This window comes from the organism of the source record quoted next, unplaced genomic scaffold (assembly GCF_019419815.1).
Source record: "Pyrus x bretschneideri cultivar Hongxiangsu unplaced genomic scaffold, Pyrus_bretschneideri_v1 Contig4, whole genome shotgun sequence".
In the NCBI taxonomy this organism is placed as follows: domain Eukaryota; kingdom Viridiplantae; phylum Streptophyta; class Magnoliopsida; order Rosales; family Rosaceae; genus Pyrus; species Pyrus x bretschneideri.
In genome coordinates, this window is record NW_025999723.1 from 3,610,064 (window position 1) to 3,628,535 (window position 18,472).

General features: G+C 37.4%; 1 protein-coding gene across 4 annotated transcripts; it reads right to left on the minus strand.

Annotated features, from left to right (window-relative positions):
* Positions 1–12,666: 12,666 nt before the first annotated feature.
* Positions 12,667–17,778, minus strand: LOC103961957 (E3 ubiquitin protein ligase RIN2). Of its 4 annotated transcripts, none has more exons than XM_009374607.3 (14): positions 17,629–17,738; positions 17,402–17,487; positions 16,737–17,177; positions 16,298–16,375; positions 16,036–16,122; positions 15,816–15,937; positions 15,273–15,369; positions 15,064–15,169; positions 14,706–14,875; positions 14,470–14,607; positions 14,321–14,388; positions 13,985–14,215; positions 13,141–13,522; positions 12,667–13,049 (listed from the first exon to the last, which is right to left on the minus strand). In XM_009374607.3, the coding sequence occupies exons 3-14, from the start codon at positions 16,974–16,976 to the stop codon at positions 12,993–12,995; spliced, it is 1,776 nt and encodes a 591-aa protein (XP_009372882.1). In that variant the 5' UTR covers positions 16,977–17,177; positions 17,402–17,487; positions 17,629–17,738; the 3' UTR covers positions 12,667–12,992. The 4 variants fall into 4 exon arrangements, with proteins under 4 accessions (XP_009372882.1, XP_009372883.1, XP_009372884.1 ...); XM_009374608.3 differs by having other exon boundaries at positions 17,402–17,461; positions 17,629–17,706; XM_009374609.3 differs by lacking the exon at positions 17,402–17,487 and having other exon boundaries at positions 14,718–14,875; positions 17,629–17,778.
* Between the last annotated feature and the right edge of the window lie 694 nt (positions 17,779–18,472).

Sequence of the window (18,472 nt, forward strand, 5' to 3'; positions counted from 1 at the left end):
AGGCGACAAATATGTGAAGAGTACGAGTGATGGGCGGAAAAGTGAAGAGGATAATGGGGAGGGTAGAAGTGGAAATTCATGTGTGCGGGGCCAGCTGGTGTGAGGAGGTTGGCGACTCGGATTGCGACGGAGGAGGATTCGCCGCGTAATGGAGTGGAGCGAATGGACGGAAATGGGCATGCGGGGGTGAGAAATTTACAGGGACTTGGGAATCTGGGATTTGCTGACTCAGCGGACCGCTTTCAGTAGGGGAATAATGTGGTGGGCACGTGCGATTTCTTACCCCACGTGATGAGTCTATCGGCGTCGCACGTGAGGCTTCTCTATGGGATGCGGTTTAAAATTGGGCCAGGCTTTTGAAACTGAAACTTGGGTTGGGCTCCCTAACCAAACAGTTAAGCCTGTCCGGTCCATTACCCCAAATCCTCTGCAATAAAGGGTATAACTGTCATTTAAAAAAAAGAATGTACTCAAATAAGAACGTGGTTTTGAGGAGAAATTTTTTAGCATGCCGTAATACAGCACCGCACAATAAACGTCGTACAATTGCTTGAAATTTCTTTTTTAAATTTTCAACTAATTATGTTATTCCATTTAATATATCAAATCGTGTTTTTCACACAAAAAATTCTTTTGGATCACTACGTCAAACATCACCCAAAACCTCAACCGCCACAACCCACGATATATTCCCAACTAAAACCTCAATCGCTTTTAAGTGAACCGCCACCTTCTCCCACCACAATCACAACCCTCCTGGTCCCTGAACACGCAAAAGATCAACGATGACGAAGAAATACAAAACTTTGCGGAAGAAACTGAAAGAACTGGAGTCGTATCTCGAAAGCGTGTTATCTCTTCCACCAGAAGAGTCGGCGGCCGAATGCCAACTGCAACACTTTGCAGACATGGCGCAAAGGCTGAGTTTTCTAGAGAAAATGCTGTCGGCGGAGAAAACGTCTGGCCCGTCGAAGCCCAAGCACTTGGAGCACATGTCCTGGAGGATCAAGGAACTCGGGAAGATACTTTTCGAGTGGGCGGACAGTTTGGGATTAACCTCCTCCGGCATTGATTGTGACCACGTGCATGATGATCATGAAGATGTCGGCTCGACGTGTTCTTGCACCGAGTCGTGTTTGAATGACGACGGCGATGCCGCGGAAGATGGCATAAGTGGGTTGTCATCGCCGCAGCGGTACCAAGACCTAGAAGGATGTCAAGAAGAGAAAGAAGAAGAGTACACGGAACTGCCGGTAGTTTTGTTTAATGCTGATCGTGAGAATTGTAGACAAGTGATCGTGGAGGAAAAGGAAGAGACTGCGATGAAAGATGAAGGAGTAGTTGCTAAGTTGCTTGATGTGAGGAGATCATCGGAAGAAGAAGGAGAGAAGAGTGGTGGGAGTAACGGAGGTGTTGGGGTGGCGATGATATGTGGGGCGGTGGTGACAGGGTGGTTCCTTGGGATCGTTTCAGCCGTCTTGGCGGGGTTGTCTCCTGGAGGTTTCCTGTTTCAATGTGGATCACATCAATATGGGAATTTTCTCACTCCTACTTAACCTTTTTCACTTGTTCCTTTATTTCTGTTTTGGTAGTGCATTTACCTACCTTCTGGATATCACTTGAAATTATGCCGTATTAACTAATAGTTTCCTTCCCTTAACTAGGGTTGTGGATGGTAATTACTTAATGTATTGAGTGTTTATGTTATTAATTAGATTTCTATACGACCATGTCAACGAGGATTGCATGCATGTGATTTTGTCGGGTCAAATTTGCTTCGAGATCTTCATCCTGCATCGAATTGCTACCATCTCTCCAATAACCATGGGATTTTTGGAACTGTAAGTATTTACCCTCGTTAGTTTATTGCTACGAGATTCTTATTTCAAAAAATCAAATTATAAATTAGAATTGAGTAACGCTAGGGAGATTATATTTTTGTATTTGTGTACTACATGACGTGACAAGTGATGCACATAACCAACATCTAATGAAATAAATTCATTAATTGACGTAACATGTGCACATTACATGGAATGTGGCACGAAAATGTAATCTCCCAACCATTTTCCATGAGAATTATAATTAGTGAGAGTTCGATTTCCTTCGGCATAACAAAAACAAACGTCAAGGTCTCAAATAACAAAACCAAGGAAGTCTCTGATGAACCCTTTGGTTTGGAATGAGAAAGCATAATAGCAAATTAGCAACCAACTGGTGTTTACTACTACAACATTACAATAGTCCCCGTCTCTATCTATATATATATAGGGAAGTGTTATTAGCACTCCAAAATTTTCATTATACACTCCTCACAAGTGTATTTTTCTTTCCTAATATACAAAGTTTGAAGTGTAGAATAAGATTTTTGGAGTGCTAATAACAATTCCATATATATATATATATAATATGTTTCCACTATATATTCATCTAGCCATAGCTGGTATAAACCCTATATCACATTATTGGTGTTGAATTGAGCAGTCTGGAGCTTGAAGATCAATAATGGTGTTTTAGAGAGAGAAGTTGTAAGCACATAATCTAGAGAGAGAAAGGGAGATCGAAGAGAATGAGAGAGGATTTCACTGATATTATTTCTTCACACACTCAATGGATACAAGGATTTCCTATTTATACTAGTTACATTCCTTGCACAGTAAGCAAACTGATTCTTAACAAGACTAACTGATTCTTAACAAATTAACAACTCTTATCAGCTAATCTCTTGACAAGTGGCATCTTCTTGATCGCTGGATTGATCTTGACTGTTTATAGCTTTACATCCCCCCTCAATCACATGTTTGGTAGAACCAAGCATGAGATTGGAACAATGGTGCTGAAACAAGGAAATTGAAAGACCCTTGGTGAAAATATCAACAAAATATTCTTTGGAAGACACATGCTGCACTGCCAAATCTCCTCGAATCACTCGTTCTCGGACAAAGTGATAGTCTATTTCAATGTGCTTAACCCTCAAATGAAAAACTGGATTAGAGGATAAGGCTATAACATATATATTATCACAATACATCAATGGAGGAGTATATAAGGGAACTTGTAAGTCACACAGAAGCTATCTTATCTATGCCAATTTTGCAACAGTTATAGCTAAAACCCTATATTCTGCTTTAGTGGAAAACTGAGAAACTGTGTGTTGTTTCTTGGAAGCCCATGAAACGGGACTAAAGCCTAGATAAACAATATAACTAGAAGTGGATCTCCTATCATTGGGATCTCCTGCCCAATCAGCATCTTTATATGCTTGTAAAGACAACTTTCCGGCTGAAAATGTATGCCATAGTCAATAGTACCACTGAGATATCGAAGAATTCGTTTAACTGCAACTACATGTGAATCCATAGGAGAATGCATGAATTGATATCACTAATTTACTGCAAAAGCAATATTTGATCTAGTGAATGTCAAATACTGTAATGCACCCACTATACTTCTGTATTGTTTTGGACTGTGATAGAGTTTGCTTTCTTCCTTAAGTAATATGTGAGATGGAAGAGTAGGAGTAACACATGCTTTTACATTCTGCATATCAACTTTGGCCAATAAATCCTTGATATACTTTGTCTGAGAAACAAACAAACAAACCAGAAGATTGATACTAAATCTGTAATCCTAGAAAGTAATTAAGATATCCCAAGTCCTTCATATCAAATTGTTGAGTTAAAGCCAAGATCACTGCAGTTATATCACTATAATTGCTTCCAGTTAAGATTATATAATCAACATATAACAATAACACTACAATACCAAGATCAGTGTTTTTGACAAATAGAGAAGGATCTGCAAGTGATTGTTTGAACCCCAAACCTGGTAAAAAAAACTGGTAAACTTCTCATTCCAAGCTCTTGGAGCCTGTTTTAAATCATGCAATGACATTTTTAGCTTGCAAACAAAGTGAGAATGATGAATATGACTGAGAAAACCTGAAGGTTGAGCCATATATACTTTTTCATTCAACTTTCCATGCAATAATGCATTTTTTGACATCCAATTGTCTCAAACTCCAATTACACTGAGCTGCAAGTGCAAGAATTAACCTCATTATAATTGGTTTGACCACTGGACTAAAAGTATCATTATAATCAATCCTCTCATCTTAATTATATCCCTTGGCAATTAATTTTGCCTTGTACCTAGAAATGGATCCATCTGGATTCTTCTTGACTTTATACACCCACTTACAACCAACTATATTTTTACCATTTGGAAGAGGAACAAGATCCCAAGTTTGTTTAGTATGTAGAGCACTGATGTCATCTTGCATAGCTACATGCCATTCTGGAACTTTACTAGTAGCTTTGCAGGTAGTTGGCTCAACAGTAGAACTCTCAGAAGTATGTATAGTGGCTGAAAAAGCTTTCTTCTTAACAATCCCACCCTTAGATCTAGTCTGCATTGGATGAAGACTAACTGTAGGTAATGGAAGAACAACTGTGAGATTTTCTGGTTGAAAATCAAGATCCACAAGGATGTAGAACTTTGTAGTTGTTGTAGATTGTAGAGATGTAGACAAAAACTCTGAAGCACTACATGATGAAGTGGGGATTGGCATGGTATTGAACAAGTATAGAGCTGAAGTTGGGACATTCAAAGACTCTGAAGCTCTAGTGGGTTCACTGATAGACTTTGAGGCTCTAGTGGGTTCACTGAAAGACTCTGAGGCTTTAGGGGTTGATGATTTTGATGTCGCATTTGATGATGATGAATGAAGTGTCTGTGACAATGATAATGATGGAGATGAATGAGGTTGTGAAACAACAATATTAGTGTGTGTAACTAAAGGAATAACTGGAGTATGAGTGTGTTGTGACATAGATGGTTATAGTACTGGTTTGGAGACTAAATTCATGTAAGGAAATGTATTCTCATCAAAGAGAACATGTCTAGACACATAAAATCTCCATGTGTGTGGTTGGAAACAAGTATGAGTGGGTTGTGATATAGATCATGATAGTACTAGTTTGGAGACTAAATTCATGTAAGGAAAGGTATTCTCATCAAAGAGAACATGTCTAGACACATTGTGTGTGGTTGGAAACAAATGTAGTCTTTGTATTGTCCTGCATATCCCAAGAAAATACATTGTGCAATTTTTTGTTGAAGTTTGTTTGTATTATATGGTTTTGACAAAGGAAAGCAGCTGCAACCAAAGGTTTTTAAATGTGTTAAATTAGGAGTTGTGCCAAACAGATAAGTATAGAGAGATTTCATGGACAAGGTAGTGCATGACATTCTATTGATTAAGTATAATGAAGTAGCACAAGCACGAAACCAGAACTTTGAAGGTAGTTTGGAAATATGCAGAAGTTTTAAAGCAGTTTCAACAATGTGCCTATGTTTTCTCTTAGCAAGGCCATTTTGTTCAGGAGTATGAGGGCAAGATTTATGATGTATGATGCCTTGGTTAAGTAAAAACTGTTTGAAGTTATTTCTACAATACTCACCACCACCATCACTTTGGAAAAATTTAATTGTAGTTGAAAATTAAGTAAGTACGAAAGCATGAAATTGCACAAATGTTCGAAACAACTCACTTTTATTCATTAATGGAAATATCCATGTAAACCTGGTATATTCATCTATGAAATCAACATAGAATTTGTAACCGTCAATTGACAATGTAAGAGAAGGTCCCCACACATCACTGTGAATGACTTCTAGGGGTTTTACAGTCTTATTGGCATGTCTAAACAAGAAACACGTACATGCCTAGATTGGTTTAACATTCTTGCAGCAATAGCATTAGAAGGATGGCTTAATTTGTTGTGCCACATATATGAATTGACTTGATGACTAAAAAGATAGTGATGTTATGAAGGTAAGTAAGATGCTTTATATAATTGCTTTATAATGTATGAAGGTATTTGGAATGGAATTGGGTACAATCTAGCTCTACACAGTCCTTGGAGAAATATTATCCATGTGATCTTATCCTGAATCCAGAAACAAAACGCATCACATATAAACCTACAGTGATTGTCTTTGCATAGCTGATAGACTGATAATAAGTGTTGAGATAACTTGGGAACATGCAATATTTCTTTCAATTCAAAAGCACATTTAGGAGCTTTTAAAATGGAAGAACCAGCATGAGATATTGGCAAACCTAAACCACTAGCTGTTATTAATGTGTCATTGCCTGTGAAAGGAGTTGCCAGATTTAGATTTGCCTATTCTGATGTGGGAAGTTGCACCAGTATTAGCTACCCATAATTGCTTAAGTGGAGCAGAAGGTTAGTAATTGACATGCATGGCAGAAAGAGTTGATGGGGGTGACCTGCCTTGATATGAGAAATTTGCCCTATGATAGCACTATATGGCAGAATGCCCAAATTTCCAACAAATCTGGCATTGCATATGAAAAGAAAAAACTGTGATGGGAGAGTATCTCTTAAAGCAATCAGAAGTAATATGACCTCTCTTGTTGCAAATTTGACAGGTTGGCACATCATTACCATGCTCAGAGCATGTGGACACATGGGGTTTTGCAAGTCCAAGAATACTAGGACTGGTATTGAAGATATTACCAAAAAACCTTGAACTGTCATAGTTGTTTTTGCCCCTATTTATTCCTCTGAAGTTAGAACCCCTATATTCTTTAGAATCGTAAGTATTGCCCTCATTACTATATCTTCCAGAGTTGAAAGTAGGATCACCATTATTAAAGCTTCCAGAATTACCATTGGAATATGAAGAACTACTAGAGTAGTACTAAGATGATGAATTGTGAGAATCAGTGAAATTTGATGAACTGTCTGTAAGTAACAGACCCTTTCCTTTAGAACGATGAATTGTGAGAATCAGTCAAATTTGATGAACTATCTGTAAGTAACAGACCCTTTCCTTTAGAATTATTGCATTGAGCTAGCATAGCAGGCACAAAAGAACCAGTCAACTGAGAATTTTCAAGTGTAGCTTCCTCTGCAAGTAACTGAGCTTGAAAGTCTTTAAGGGAAATAACATTTGTCTCTCCCTCTAATTAATATTCTAAAAGTATTGTACTCCGATGACAGACCCTTAAGAGCTATAATTAATGACAATATCATTATCATCAAATGGCACTCCAACAACAACAAAATGATCACAGGCATCCTTAACCCTTTGTCACATCCCGGCCCAGACCCTCACCACATCCCGGACTCGACTCCACCGTAGCACGATATTGTCCGCTTTGGGCCCCGACCACACCCTTACGGTTTTGTTTTTTGGAAGTCACATGAGAACTTCCGAGTGGATCACCCATCCTGGGATTGCTCTCGCACGAACTCGCTTAACTTCGGAGTTCCGATGAACTCCGAAGCCAGTGAACTCCCAAAAGGCCTCATGCTAGGTAGAGATGGGAATATACATATAAGGCTTAGAGGATCCCCTCCCCTGGGCCATGTGGGATGTTATAGCCTTGCAGATACTAAGAGATTGATTCACACCCCTTTTTAATATTCTATAACTCATTTTTCAACTGATAGATACTGGTTTTTGTAACAATTGAAAAACGATCTTTAAGAATCATCCACATTTCACATGCATTGGTGCAGCCAATGATAAAAGACATACCAGATAAAGTTGCATTACAGCACAATCGGGCATTTTCCAGATTTGATATGCTTCAATTTCTATACCTTTAACATCAAAATTATTGACAAAACGAGATGGACATTTGTGAGAACCATAAAAAAACTAGGAATTCCATGGCTCTCAAGAAGTAATTGCATTTGGTAATGCCAGACTAAGTAATTCGTATCATCTATATTAATAGTCACTTGAGTAGATACATTAGGAATTAAACTTGTGATTGGAGATTGCACAATTTGTAGCTGTGCAGCAGTCACCATGCTAACTCAAATTTTGTAAGCAAAAAAGAAGATCAGAGAAGATTTCTTGTAGAAATAAGGGTTTTGAAGAACTTTCTTGATTCTTGTTCTTGAAGAAAAGAATGAACACAACTTCGCAAAGAATATTATCACAGAAGAATTGGCACATATATTTTAACAAACATCTGATGTGCAAAGATCAAAAGTCGAGATCGACTAAATTTCATACAAATTTTCTTATCAATGAAGATGATGAATCGCATACCACAGTGATTACAAGGATGAAATCGAAAGCAGAGACGATCAAGATCGAAGAGAAGAAACCTTTCCCGACGAGGATACCATGTTGAATTGAGCAGTTTGGAGCTTGAAGATCAACAATGGTGTTTTAGAGAAAGAAGTTGTAAGCACAGAGTCTAGAGAGAGAACGGGAGATCGAAGAGAATGAGAGAGTATTTCACTGATATTATTTCTTCACACACTCAATGGATACAAGGATTTCCTATTTATACTAGTTACATTCCTTACACAGTAAGCAAACTAATTCTTAACAAAACTAACTGATTCTTAACAAACTAACAACTCTTATAAGCTAATCTCTTGACAAGTAGCATCTGACAAGTAGCATCTTTTTGATCGCTGGATTGATCTTGACTGTCTATAGCTTTACACTTAGTAATTAACTTTTTCTGTTGTGAATGGGTGGTGTCGAATGTGGCGGGTTGTAATCTGTATGCACCACATTATCTTCTACTTGGTCATCACTGTTGTAATTTACGGCTTCTTTACCAGATAGAGCTCTCCTCCTTGCTTCCTACATATACAACATATGCATAAAAACGCGTTAATCTACATATTACTAAGTTTAATCTTTCTAATCTCTGCTGACTCATTACTTATTCCTTTCATTTTTCTTGTGGTTACATGCATAAGATGATTGTTGAGAGTGTGAATTTCATAAATTGGAGAATTAAGAGATTTTGCATGTGTTTATAAGGATGTGGACCACTCCTCATATAACCAATTGATGTTATGTTGGAAACTCAACTTTTTTCAATTTCTGATCCTGACACCCAATTAATTAATTGCAACTCGCACATTCGACAATTCAAGCATACAGACAACAAATCTTCCCTTGTCACCCTCCAGGATTCGACATAAAGAAAAAGATTGATCCTGATGAGGTCCCATATGCTCCTCGATCCACCACATCTAGCTAGAGAAATAAAACCAATTTAGTAAGACTCCTACATGTTGAATTTGATTACCTTTTTAGTAGTAGGACTTGTTGCTTTAAGCAAACCCACCATGTGATGACCATAAGACGCTACAATCTCACTTCCGGCTGGTTCTATCCCTATCAATGAAATGACAAGAAGAAGACCGATCATATATGATACATCGATTAATTAGTTAATATCTAAGGTTTATGATCAAAACTGGAGATCTCAGCAAGGTATAGATGCACAGGAATAGAAAGTGGTCCTTGGACATGTATATACTCGTATTTATAAATGGAGGAGGATAAAAGATGCTACTACATAAATAATTTAAGCTCAGTTATGGGGTGGAGGACGTGTTCTTGGTCTCGAATAATCTGAGTAAATCCCGGCTTTAGTTTTTCCATGGTTCTTGACGCGATTAATCAAATTCCATGAGGCTTAGTAGCTGGTACAACACCTGATTTTTGTCCTCTGCTAGTGCACTTCACTTCCTTTACAGTAGTCGTAGTACTAGTGATTGCACCACCATGACCCTTTTCGGTTGCGTCATCTTCCTTCATAACGAATCCTTTACTTGAATCCATTCCAAGTGTTTTAAACTTCTCCAAAAGTAACAGACCCTGAAATTTTAACAGTTTCAAATACCTACATGCATTAGTTTGTGAACTTTCATAGATTAGTGTAGCGTAAAAGGCTCGTTTAATAATCATTTTAGTTTTCAATTTAGTGACTGCACTGCAGCAAACAATTTTTTAGTTTTCAAATATTTGAAAACAAAAAAACCAAAATTTGAAAACTCATAAAAATTGTAGTTTTTGGTTTTCATTACCAAACAAGTTTTCCGTTTAAAAAAAAAAATAGTAAAATTAAAAATGAAATGATTATCAAACGGCTGGTAAGAAATTGAAACACAAAATTAACAAACCTTGCCGAAAGGTAGGAATGGTGCTCTAAAACCCTTAGGGCCAAGCCCGATATAGCGAGCCTCGCATGCATGCATCGAAAGAAACAGAAGAAAGATCGAGAAAAGGGAAGATAGGATACTCGACATGACGATGATCTTGAGACGGAGAATCAACAGCAGCAGCAAATCAATTATATAAGGATCATTCAATTGCTTGTGAGAAGATGGAGAGACAGTGAGTGATGACGAGACTTATGCGGGAACAAAAAAGAAGGCTGTTGTGGCTTGCATCCCTTGTCTAATTCTGGAAATTAAAACAAGGGCCCCAAGATAAAGACCTAACCCTAAACCCTCGCCAAGAAAACTGAGATCGTAGCTCCTAGATATATTAAGCTCCTAGATATATTAGATATGCTATATTTTGAAGCTTTCAAACAAACATATATATATGTTTGTGGACTCCGGACATGTATGAGAAAATTAAGCCACAACTGAATCGGTTTAATGTTAAAACCATTAGTTAACTAGTTTAATCGGGATTATGACCAGTGTAGAATTTTAAAAAATAATTAGACGAAGATGCATACATACTTCCTTCAGTTTGTGCAGGATGATTTGGACAGAGATCCTTTATAAAATATCGAACTTCTCATGAATTAATTAACAGTACAACATATAGTACTTTGTGCAAAAAGAGAAAAGTAGGTTTGTTGCAGATGGGATTAGTCAAATCCTGTGTTCTCTTCTGCACTTAAAAATTAGTTGCACTGTATCACTAGTTTTTTTGTCACGCCTCAAAATCCCGAGCACATGATAGTGTTCGCCCGAATTCACGTTGAACTAAGATCTTGCTTTCCCGTCAAGAAAAAGTGTCTTGGTCCCAAGGAATCAGCACGATATGATCAGTAAAATACAATTAAACCTTTGGAGTTTTGTAGTTATTCGAACTTCGAAGCATCGTCGTCGATGGGGGTTCATATAAAATTACAGAACCGAGGGGAATGTGTTGAGGACAAAAGTAAATAAGTTAGGCAAAACCGGGAAGGCACAAAAGAAAATACACATGTTGATTTGTTTCCATCGAAAAACCTCCTCGATTTTTTCCGTCAGATTTTCATGTTTATCGCTCCGTGTCTGTTGCATGCATGCATGCATGCTTTTTTACTCCAACTTTCTTACCTGCACAGAAACTTTAGCCTAAAACATTAACATAACGTCGAGGGTTAATTTTAAGCTTCTATTTAACGTAGTTTAATACATTAACCTCGTGGATATTGGATGTATTATTATTTACCATGACATATGGAAACTCAGCCTACGACCAGCTCCTCGGGGCTGCCGAAGAAGGAGAGCTGGTGAGAGACAGAAGGCACTGTTTTGAGTAGAAAAAGAGGCACAACGGGACATAAAAATGGTTGAACTACAGTAAAATGAATAGCTGCAGTTGTCAATAATAACACAGACAACATTAACAACTCCACTGAAATTTGAAAAGGACCCTCAAAGTGAAGTGAAAAACAAAATTCGGGTTAGATAAAGACCATCGAAAGACAAAGTCTATAAATTGATTAGTGAGGAATCCAAATTAATTAGATTTGGGTCCAATAAATCAACATGGCTAATCATTTTACATTTTTTGAACATTGGAGATAAATTAAAATCTTCTAATTTCATGCATCCTCGAATACCAAAAAATCTACATAATGTCTTCTAACAAAAAACTAATATACCTACAAGCAACATGTGACCCTACCTCAAGTAACAAATACATCAATGAATATTATATTTATAAGCGAGATATGAAACTTAACTAAAAGGTACAAAAAAACAATATACCTACAAGCAAGATACATTAATCTGTTATACATGTTTATTATATATAAAGAAGAATCGATCATATAAGTAGATAATTACAAATTAATGCGTGATAATGGTTGATTATAAAAATAAAATAAAAAAAATCTATGAATGGGGTTCTGAATAGGAAGAACAAGAACAAATAAAATAAAAAAAGAAGAAATAATAAAATGATAATTAGGAAGAAATTAATTTTTATAAGAAGTCTTGTCATTAAAGATGTTATTATTAATAAATAGAATTAGCATTGGATGCGGTTAACCACTTGAGTTATAATAAGTTGCCTGACAAATGGCACCGAGCCTTCTTTTAATTAGAATCATATGGTATACTTCTTTTCTTCATTTGTTTGGCTAATGAAAATCGAAGAACATAAATAGGTAGGAAAGTCAAAGCAGAAGAAAATCAGAAATTTGGGTCGGTTCAACCAGAATTCGACACGTGCAGCGACAATGGCCTGTTGACTTTGACGTTTGGAGAACTACCCGTCTGTTGTTTTGTTAACGGCGTTAGACAAAATAACCACTGGTGTCTCTGCTTTGGGCGAAACAGCCCAACTCATGTCGTCTACAAACCCAGCATTTCTCGGGTCGTCTCGCCGCCCATGTCGTTTAGCCAGCGTTTGGCTCTTTTGACTACTTTCACCTCCTCTCGTTCCACTCACTCACACAAAATTTCATTGCAAAATAAAATCGAACTATGCATCTAACCTTTGAATAAGTCGTATATAAATCACGGTTTACCGCTTGTTTATTATTTGTTTGATGTCTCTCCATTTCTATTTTTGATTAAAAATTCGTATCGGATTCCATTTGCGCATATTTTCTCTGTAAGTTATGAACCACAAGGGAGATTTCGTCTACGCACCAATTCGTGTGGCCGAGCCAATCGAATGGCCAATTCAAAACCACGTAGGAAACAACAATACGTTCATCTGTAAACCATACACAACGTCTAAAATTTATTTTTCACAAGGGAAGTAAAAAAAAAAAAAAAAGAAACTATACTTGTGCCTCTTTTCCTTCTTTCCTCCAGTAAAAGTGATCCGGTGAGCTGCCTTTATGTACAATGTGGGTGGGGAAACAGTCTCACAGAGGACGATCTGTGGTGTTCAGACAACATCAACTACTTTTCGAGGACTTGGGAACACGTTACAACAAAAGAAGATACAACGCCTCGTCACATTTGGAGAAGATTATTCACAGTAACGGTAACTGAATTTGTTCGCTGCAAATCCTGTGGCACGTAATACATTATGGTATGTAAAATGAAGGTTTAAAAATAAGCGCCAATGGCAACCATAATTTGTCTTAAAAGCAAAGAGTACCTGGAAAATTAGGTCATCCGGCATATGAGGCAGAACTTCCCTCACCGTCTCAGCCATAGCAAGTATGTTTGCGAGGTTGTCATTCACAGTACGTGCGGGGGTCCTCATATGTAAATTTCGTGCTCCTCCTTGGTTTCTTCCACCGTCTGCAGGAGGAATCGGTGGACCAGTTGCAGCAACCTGAGGGGCATTCATAGGCCAGAGGCTCCACGCACCATCTTCAAGGGCCGTGTGGGCATACGCCTCCCCTACAGATGCAAGATGCCTCATCATCATCTGAACTCTCCCCAGTCCAACAGATCCCATAGCTGTAGAAGGACCTGCCCCGTCAACTCCCTGGCTTGGCCAAGTATGCAACCAATCTGAATCCAGTCCTGTACCTCTACAAGACATAAGGAGAAGCATGATATACACCATGTATAATAAATATGATCATATGTTTTTTTAACGAAAGTCCTTTACATGTATTTATTTTCTCACATATTTAATTTCTCGTACATCATCTGAGCAGATTCAGGAATATCAGTATAGGAAGACAAATTGTCTACTTGTTATTACATTGCAATCAAACAGTTTTAAGGAAAAAGCTACGAGGAGTGCCGGGTTTTGCATGCATCTATAAGGATTATGCAACCATACAGAGAGTATTCTTATGTCTTCTCGTTTATGTGCTGGAATCTAATCACCCAATAAAATTTAGTACACCCGGCAAAAACTGAATAGAAATTTACCAAGTCTAAAGTGAAGATGTTAATCCCAGATTCATTTTGTAAAGACAAGACATCAGCAAGAAGCAAAAGACAGGAAAGAGAAACTACAATACTTCCTAAATAAGGAAGTGTACCTCCATGGATCGCCTTCCGCAGGGCTCTGAGTCTGATTGGGAAACACACCAGCAGGTATTGCATGTCCAGGAGTATTTTGTCGATCAAGTCCTAAACTTATTTGACGAGCAAGCTGCTCATCACTCGAAGTTTCTTCACTGCGGGGATGTACTTCATTTTCAGGTCTACCTCCGAAAAGTGGCTTGCGACAAGTCGGACATGAATAGATCTCATTCAAACCTTGATCCAACCTGGAATCATTAATAATGTTCAACATTTTCTAGGCATCGCATACTCTAAAAATAAAAATAAAATAAAAAAGAAAAAGTAAGGGTTTAACAACACATGCACCATACCAAGATCTCAAGCATGCAAGATGAAAAAGGTGACTGCAGTGTAGTCTTTTGGCCTTAGCCATAGGTTCCTGCCATTTTCCTATTAAGTTTGCGGAATCAAGAGGAAACTGAAATTGTAACCAATTAAGGGGGAAGAAGACTACGCATACCCTACAAATTGCACATTCATCATCATATGCCCGTAGTTCTTCAGATGTTGCATCTGGAAGTGCTGCATGAAGAGCACCTAAGGCTTTCTTCAGTTTGATGAACCCTTTTATACGTTTTACAATTGAACTTAGCAAGGCCTGCTCAATAATGGATCCTTAATTAGAAGGAAGATAGTATTGGGGAATCAAGTAAAAAGGAGAATGGATGTTCCAACAGAAAGTAGAATGAAAATTACACAAATATTTACACGTATGTTTAGAAAAAGGATTGCATCCACCAGATGGAATGCCATGCCATGAAACCACCAAATATGCACGTAGTGACCAAGGGCCATTAACAATGTTGCCATATCAAGAACAAAGCCCAAATTCCGAGTAAGACTGCCTTTCCATTCCAACAATAAACCTGCATTCAGCCAAATGAATATAGTAACTACAATCTGAGTACATATAGCCCCCAATTTACACCCGACAACTCAAGTAAGCCTTTACCCATTTACAGGAGCAGAAGGAACAATGTACTATATAGCATAGGAACAGCCCCAACAACCCCAGTTACAATATGAGATAGTAAAAGTAAATTTGGAGAACTACCAACTGCTGATGTATCAAATAATTTGGACCTCTCGCAATTTGAACTGTTCCATGCTGAATGATGGATCCATATATCAAGTAACTGAAATCCATGCACCAAAATAGCCTACAAAAATATTGTGGCAAGCCAACCAACACTGTCAACAAGCTTTCCAAAATTTGACAGAAAACATGATAAGGTTTCATGGACAAAGTTCCCAGGACATTACCTGCAATGTCTCAAATGCAATACTGAAAGGCTCAAATAATAACAAGAGAAACATAGATACACCCAGTGTTTTATATATCACCACACACAGCCTTATCCTGCAAGCACCAAACAAAATGTAAGTATGAGGCATTTCTCAGTAATACGAACTCATGCAACAACAGAGGGAGCAAAACACAGTAATGTGAACACTGAATCTTCATGAATGAATTAGTAATTTCAAAAGATTTAACAACTGATCCACTGTTAGTTTTTAATCAGCAGGTTTTGGGAATCAAAAACCAAAGTAGATTGATGATCTGGTCCTTGCAAATTAAAAACATGACCTAGAAAGGTGGATTGTAGTGGTTTAATACTGCTAGACAAACACAGGAAAAAAGATAAATAAAGGAGTATTCCACCACGTATCCTGTGGTGTTACCTGTTATGCACCAAAATGGACAATACAAACCATTATGATGTTCAGACTAAGAAAAAACTATTTATCATCAAGTGACATGCAAGAGAGCTAATTCGTACTCCAAGAAAAGTGATCAAGCGATACCAGAAAATGTCAACAGTCAGCACCAGCAATAACACTGAATACACACGAAAATATGTCGATGGTGTGACAGAAGGGGATGCATTCAACCGTTCAAGTCGATCTCGAGCCAAAGCTTGAAACATCTATACAAGTACAACATGGAAAATATAGGTAAGAAGGTATGCACTTGCTTTTATACTTCCATATACATCACGTTCTTCATAAATATCATGTCATATACCTTTAAAGAACAAAGAACAATCAACCAGACTGACCACAGGCCCGCATGATATATTGTAGGAGGAATGACCAGAGGTAGAAAAGTGCCCTGTTTGAGATTAATCAATGTTCATAAGAAATCATTGAATAACACATATTAGTACATGACGTAGTTATTATACAATAAGTATTATAAAACAATTAAAACTGAAAGTTTATCAAGTTAAAGTAGTGATTCTCCTGGTAGCAAGTCAATTAAACTGACAGCGAGTTAAAATATTCACCTTGTAAATAACATAATTGATAAGGCGTTCGATTAATTTGCGAGTTTCAGAAGAATACAACTCCACAAAGAATATAGTCTGCAAATTAGAAACAGACATCACAATGATCAAATCAACCCTTCTCAAACAAACTTCACATACATACAAAGAAAACAGACAATGGACTAGTTTACTAGCTCCAAGATTGTTATTACATGTTTGAATAATGGTATCTGGTATCTTAAAACAAACTGACCGCCTCTAGCAGACAGTGTAGAAATTTTGTTTCTTGCCAAAATTCATCAAAGTGGCACAACAAATGAAAGTAATACCACAACCATTAGGAACAAACTAATAAATCTCCTGTTCATTGTAATATAAACCCACTGCACTAGTTCATGCATCCATCAAACTTACAATTGTGCAACAAGAGAAGTTTCCAGATGAGTTAGAAAATTACCTTGAGACATAAAACGAGTAAAATGAATGCATTGAGTACAAAATTTGCCAGCAGTCCAACGGTAGTATAAGAACCCAAAAGCAGATCAAATACATGGCCAAAATTGGCAGCATTAATCAAATTCTCCGCAATTAGTCCATCCGATTTTAGTTTAACTAAAGAAGTTTCCGTCCACAACTGGAGGCCCGCAAAGCTTATCGCTGTACATGCAGCGGAGATGGCTATATACCTCAAACCCATTGGTAACAAATTCAACCTCCTTACCAAACCCCAACTCCAAAATTCTCATCACCACTGAATTAGCAAGATCCCTTGCTCATTTTGATCATATCTTGTCATTGAAGTAAAAAATCGGGGCATAGACCTCAAGTTAGCTTCAAACACGACGGAGCATTAATCGTCAACAAACGATGGAAAATTCTCAGATTGAAACCGTATAACCTGCCACGAAAAAGCGACACTGATGAGCATTTTCTCAGAACAACAATGGCTAGAACCGGCGGTTAGGATGCTAAACAACTTCTGTTAATGAACAATTAACCCTTAAAAACTAGAAAATTAGTGACCTTTTCAATAATTTTAGTAAAATTTTCGATATCGAAACTATAAATCCCAACAAAACGTGACAAATCGGAAGTCACCGAATGATCAAGTTGCATAAATACCTTACAAAATACAAAATCAATCAAAAGGAATCGGCTTTCTCCTCTAAATGCTATTAGGAACTGCCAAAGCATACAATTGAGAAGCCCTATCATTCGAAGCCATGAAAACACGGGTAAAACCGTAAAAAAGCTTGAAACCAAAGTTGATTGAGCGAAATCAAGCAGAAATGTTCGAAATTTGGGAGTAATTAAACGATAAATCAGAAAATATTGACAGAATCAAGGACCTGATTTGAGCTGAGACGTCGCTGACCGCTGCGTCGGTGGGGAGTTTCCGCAAATTTCACCCGCGTCGGATAGAGATGGAGAGAGAGAGAGAGAGAGAGAGAGAGAGAGGTGGATTTTAATTTTATTAATTTTGATTCTTTGTTTTTATTTTGACTAAAAGACAGTTTACAGGCTGGGTCAATTTTTGCGGGAGTGGAAAGCAATAGAAAAAAATAGAAAGAAAAAAAAAAGAAAAAGCAAGCTCCCCAAATTTGACAATAAATAAAAATTCTTTCGTTAAAACAAAAATAAAAAGATAAACTATTTTGATGACGTGTAAATAAAGAAAAACATATTTGTTCTGTATCATCATTAAAAATAATTCGTTCTGTATCACCAATAAAAGTATGTTAGATATAAAATGTTGAAAATTAAATATAATATCGAAACAATTAAGATGGCTTAATTAAAAAGCAACCTGAGTTTATACTTCGGTTTTTTTTTTTTTTTTTTGGGTAAACTGGAACTACACCAGGGAAAAGCCAAGAACAAAAGGAAAGCCCACGTCAAGGACTATCAAAAAACTAACCAAAAAAGAAAAGAGGAACAAAGTCAGGGAACGACACAAGCAACAGCATTATATCACCCTAACTCCCTCTCCATCCATACTCGACTTAATGGGGACAAGGTAGACCATCCTTGTACAGAATATGTACAATCGAAGATGGGGATCTGTCGATCCAAGTACAGTTCTTAATCTCCGAAATCTTTACAGACGCAAGTCTGAACCCCAGAAACCGAAACACTTTCTCCCCTCGCAACAATAAATGTTCCATTGGGGTCTTGTATCATAGTGGCAACATA

Excerpts from the sequence above, each read along its gene's own strand:
- LOC103961957 (XM_009374606.3), bottom strand. The coding sequence starts at position 16,976 with ATGGGTTTGAGGTATATAGCCATCTCCGCTGCATGTACAGCGATAAGC. Across the intron at positions 15,938-16,035 it reads TTGTTCTTTGTTCTTTAAAG|ATGTTTCAAGCTTTGGCTCG; the intron begins GTATATGACATG and ends GTACTTGTATAG. Across the intron at positions 13,523-13,984 it reads GCGGAAGGCGATCCATGGAG|AGGTACAGGACTGGATTCAG; the intron begins GTACACTTCCTT and ends TATGTCTTGTAG.